The 4,853-nt window shown below is 58.0% G+C and overlaps 1 protein-coding gene across 4 annotated transcripts in view; it reads right to left on the bottom strand.

The window, feature by feature from the left end:
* Window positions 1–4,853, bottom strand: part of MBD3 (methyl-CpG binding domain protein 3) — an 8,752-nt gene that overhangs the window by 3,503 nt on the left and 396 nt on the right. For all 4 annotated transcript variants that reach the window (XM_010844559.1, XM_010844558.1, XM_010844556.1 and 1 more), the window contains exons 2-3: window positions 780–939; window positions 129–266 (exon numbers count right to left, since the gene is read on the bottom strand). In XM_010844559.1, the coding sequence (XP_010842861.1) occupies window positions 129–266; window positions 780–939 (298 nt within the window). The remainder of the gene's footprint in view (window positions 1–128; window positions 267–779; window positions 940–4,853) is intronic.

The raw sequence follows: 4,853 nt of genomic DNA, 5'->3' as shown, positions 1-4,853 counted from the left end.
CCTGATCACAGTGCTGGGGGCCCTGGGCCCACCAACTGGGCTCTGAAGAGTGGACTGAACTCCAGAGCCCACCTGACCCAGAGCCAGGCCTGCCACCGCAAGCAATCAAGGTGTGTGTGTGGGCTCACCTGCCGGGGCTGCTCCACAGCCTTCTGGGGGTCGCTCTTCACCTTGTTGCTGGGGTGGTTGGTGATCTTGGTCACTGGCTGTTTAAAGATGGATGCTGTTTGCCTGACCGGGAGGGCCGTGTTCAGGTCAGGCTTGCCCTGTGGAGACGGGATGGGGCAGGTCCTCAGAGTGCATCCCTGTCAGTGAGGAAGCTGTGCTCCAGGGCTTCAGGGTCCCCAGCACACCCCAGCACCCCTGGACCAGAGGCAGTGCTATGCCCAGGCCTGGGCTGATGTGCTGCCCTCGGTGAGCTTGGCCAGGGGCTGTGGACACACACCTGCCCCCTCCTGCCTCGTGGCCCCGTCCTCTGCAGAGCATGGGCCAGGTGCCCTTAGCCACCTCTGTCCTGCAATCAGGGCAGGGGACAAAGTCCCTGAACACTTGTTTATTGGAGACTTGTAGACACTACAGGCGCCAGGTGCCCAAGCACAGACCGCAGCTGGGCCTCTCCTGGGCAGGTGACGGGCAGGTCCCGATCTTTCTTCTGCTTTTCCATAGCCGCCGAGTCTCCCCCAAGGAGCAGCTAGGCATCTAACTCCAGGATGGGGGGTGGGGGATGGTGGGGGGGGTGAGTCCTCCTCCGCCCCCAGCAGCAGCTCCCACGGACTCACCTTGACCTGGCTTGGGGAGTCGTAGCGCACCCGCTGCCGGCCCTTGTTCACCTTGCTCATTAGCATCTTGCCCGTGCGGAAATCAAAGGTGCTCAAGTCCATGGAGCCGCCCAGGTAGCGTGCCAGCTGAGGCTTGCTTCGGAACTTCTTCCCGCTTGGGCTGCGGACACAGAGGGTCAGCGGAGGCCAGGTACCCACTCCCCCAGCACAGCAGATGCCAAGGCCAAGAGCAGGGACAAACGCCCCCGCCTATGGCAGGATGGGGCCAGCCCTGGGAGCCTGGCTGACATTTTTGGAACATTCCGGAAGCAGACCATGTGTTAGGAAGCCTGAGCCCTGGCTATGAGGCTCTGCAACCTGCACAGCCCATGGACGGGGCCAGGCCTCGCCTCGCCTGGCCTCTCAGAGCTCACACCGCAGGTGACCAGCATGGGACCCTGCACCAGCAGTAAGGACTGGTCACTGGGGACAAAGACGGGTGTGGCCACTTTGAGAAACAATCCAGCAGTTCCTTTAATGGTTACAGAGCAAGTCCACCTCTAAGTATCCAAGAGGAACCACGACACACGTCCACAAAAACAGATGCCTCGTCACTCACGGAAGCTGACTTACACTGGCCAAGGGAAATGTCCTGGATGTCCCTCGACCAGGGAACCTCACTCAGCCACGAAAATCCCAAGAACTAGTGAGTTGTACACATGAAGCCTCCAGCAGGCCTGGCACCCATCCAGAACATCTTGTTGCTCTCTGTCCCTGCCACTCTCCATCTGAGGCTGATGAGGGCTGCATTTTGTAGACCTCCCCTGAAGGCCTTTAGTCTGAGCTCATGCCAGCGCACACCTGCCCCCTCCAGGTGTCCCTGAGTACTGCAGATCAGCGACAAAAGCGGGCAGCATGGAACCCATGCTGACTATCAGCTGGGCAATGCCAGCTCTCCCCTCCACACCTCCCACCCCAGAGTTCCAAGGCTGCCGGGGACTCTTCTGGAAGATCCACTTTTCCCTTACTCCCTGTGCTGGCTGACGTGAACAGAGTTCACGTCCTGACTCCAGCTTCATGGGCAGAGGCAGGACCTCGACAAGCCCTCGCCCCCACCCACTGCTGTCCTGCTCACACAAGGCCAGGGAAACAGAAACCCAGGCTTCAGATCTAGGGCTGGGGAGCAGGGGTATGGGTCAGAGGTAGTTGAGGTCTAGGGCTGTTTTTGGAATAACAGAAGGGTCTAACTCTGACCATGGTGACAGGTGCACTGTGTGACCTGTATGCTTTACACAGGTGACAGTACAGATGGCTCCTACCTCAGTAAAGCTCTCACAATAGTGAAAGTGAGGCCAAGTAGGTGGGGGCTGCCAGCAGCTGGAGAGCTAATGGATGTGGGTCTCTTCTGGGTGACAAGAACATTCCAGAACTATAGTGGTGACGGCTGCACCATGTGTGTGAATGTCCTAAAAACTGCTGAGCTGGACACTTTTAAAAACTGAATTGTGCAAAACATGAACTATACATCCTTTTTAAAAACAGTTTTTGCAGACTTGTATTGGGACATAAAAATGTCCAAGGTACTTTATCCAATGAAACAAAAATCTAGATTTGGTAAAACCTGACATACAGAACAAGAGTGGCCTTTCTACAGAACAAGGGCCACCCCGGGGAGCAGATGGACAGCCAGAAGCCAGATGGAGGGCCCCCTGAAGCACTGGGGTATTGTGGGGGTGGGAGCCAGTGCCCAGCATGGACACAGGGCTGTGGGAGGGGTAAGGAGTGGGCAGCAACCCCAGGCCTATAAGGGAGCTTGTAAGGTCTTGTGAGGTCTTAAGAGCAAGACACAGCTGGTTCCAGCCAAGCCGAGCCTGCTGTTCAGGGAAGGGGGCCGACCTGCTGAGCACCACCTACTTTCCTAAGTGTATTCCCACCTTTAAAATGGGCTCCAAAAAGTCCTCTGTGTTCCACTCACCCTAAAGAGTGACGCTAACTGCCAAGTCCTCAACTTCCTGCCTGGACTGTAAATGACAGCCACAGCTGGAGTCAGCTGCTTCATCCTCATCTCCCAGTCCTCAGGGCCCAGTTGCCAAGCTGGAGGCGGGTGTGTGTGTATAATCCCTCCCCAAGTATGTGAGGTGACACCACTTCTCCTGCAAAGAACACGTCTCCCCACCACTCTGTGGACCAGGACACCACGGTTCCATGTGCCCAGGGGCCGGGCTAGGATCCAAGGGCAGCTATGTCCGACTCAACAGTCCAGACAGCTGCCTTCCCTCAGCAAGAAGAGTACCAGGGAAATCCACATGCTCCTGCCCCGGCACCTGGCTCCACATCGGGGGCTGAGAGGGCCAAGGACCCATATCCCAGAGAACACTGAGGGTTTCCTATCACAGCCCCCGGACCTCCCACTTCCTGAGACCAGGCAGGTCACCCAGACCAGAGGCCTGGGAGAGGCACTGGACCCCACACCCCCATTCTGTCTCAGGCCCTCACCTCTCATGGGAGCTATCCAGTCCCACTCTGGAGGCTTTCCCTACCACCAGATCCCAGTGCTCAGGACCAGGGCCTTGGCGTTGGGTGCCACTGTCAGAGGCCCTGAGAGGCTCCCAGGTAGGGAGCAGGTGGGGACGAGACCTCAGATGATGGCAGTACGGGGCCTTTCAGCCACTCTGGCCATGGTTCAGCTCCTGAGCCTCCTCACAGGCTCCTCCCACCGCCTGGACACTCCTCCTGGCTCCAAGGCCCGGCTCAGCTCTAGACCGCCTATTCAGACAAACCCTCACTGACCCACCCCCAGCTCAGCTAGGCACCCTGTCATTCACCCCTCACAGACCCCTGCATCTCTGCATATGTCACCACCTGTAACTATGAAAGCAATGGGGCACTTGATGACTGGGGCACCAGCTGTCACCCAGGAGAGGAGACCCAGTACTTGTTCCCAGCTGAATGGTCAGCAGTTGCTACAGAGGCATCTACTAAATTAACAATGGATTAAAGGCACAGAGACCTGCCTCAGTCTTTGGATCTAAAAGGAAGAAGTAAGTACACAAGTGTGCTTGGAATTAAATGAGGGCACGTGGTTCTTAGCCAGAGGCCACTTCAGACACCTAGGAGGACAGAACCAGGATTCAAGTTTTCTAAAGAGCCAGCCATGCAGTCAGATACAATGAAGGGGAATATACATACAGGCCCTTAAGAGATGCTGATTGTAACCCCACTATCTCCTGCTTGACCTTTCCAGACTACAGCCAATCACAGTGTACACTGGAGGGCTACCAGCGCTTTTCCGACGTGAGAACCTGAGCTTGTCCTGGGCGAACTGCCATCCCTTTCCTGCTCACTTCCCTCACTCCTCCCAAAAGGCGGCTAGCAAAGGCCCTGGACCTGCTGCACACACCTCACCACCTGGCAGGCATTCAACACGTGGCAGGTGTCCTGCCTGCCTGCCTCCCTTTCGCCAGGGTCCTGAAGCAAAGGGGAGGGAGCCATCAAAGCCGGCTCAGAAACAAAGCATCTTCACCAATCAGAAAAAAAAAAGGAACAGAAAAGCAAACCGCAGGTGGTTGACGGTCTGAGGCTGGGGTTCCAGCCTCTTATTGTGTCACAGAGGTGTGGGTCCGTGCTACCTCACTCAGCCCAAGGGCAGGTCTCCCTCCAGTTTGGGTATGGGGGGGTTCACAAAGACCGCGTCCCCGGTCTGGGGACTACAAGGGCCACTACCCACGGTCCGAAGGACAGAAGGGCGGACCTTAAAAGACACGCAGCTCTGGAGCCCAGTAGCCCTGGTAAGGAGCCAGGAACCTGCATCCCTAGGCAGCCTTCCCTAGTTCCCCAGAACCAATACTGCTTCCGGAAACCCTGGCTCCCCATCCGCCCAGGCTGCGCCTGGCCCGGGAGAGCCCCACGCGGATCAAAGGGACACCCCAGCCCCCACCCCCGCCTCCCAGCGGCATCTGGCTCGAGCCGGGGTGCCCCTTGCCCAGCCGGCCGCTTCGCTGCGGCAGCCGAACAAAAGCCTCCGCGCGCCCGGGACCGGTTCCAGGGCCATGCGGCCGCGTGGGAAGCGCAAGCGCACTGAGACAGGGCCTCGCC

This window comes from Bison bison, unplaced genomic scaffold (genome assembly GCF_000754665.1).
Source record: "Bison bison bison isolate TAMUID 2011002044 unplaced genomic scaffold, Bison_UMD1.0 scf7180017864203, whole genome shotgun sequence".
In the NCBI taxonomy this organism is placed as follows: Eukaryota; Metazoa; Chordata; class Mammalia; order Artiodactyla; family Bovidae; genus Bison; species Bison bison.
The sequence above is the reverse complement of the archived record's forward strand: the minus strand, read 5'-3'. Positions and strand labels throughout refer to the sequence as shown.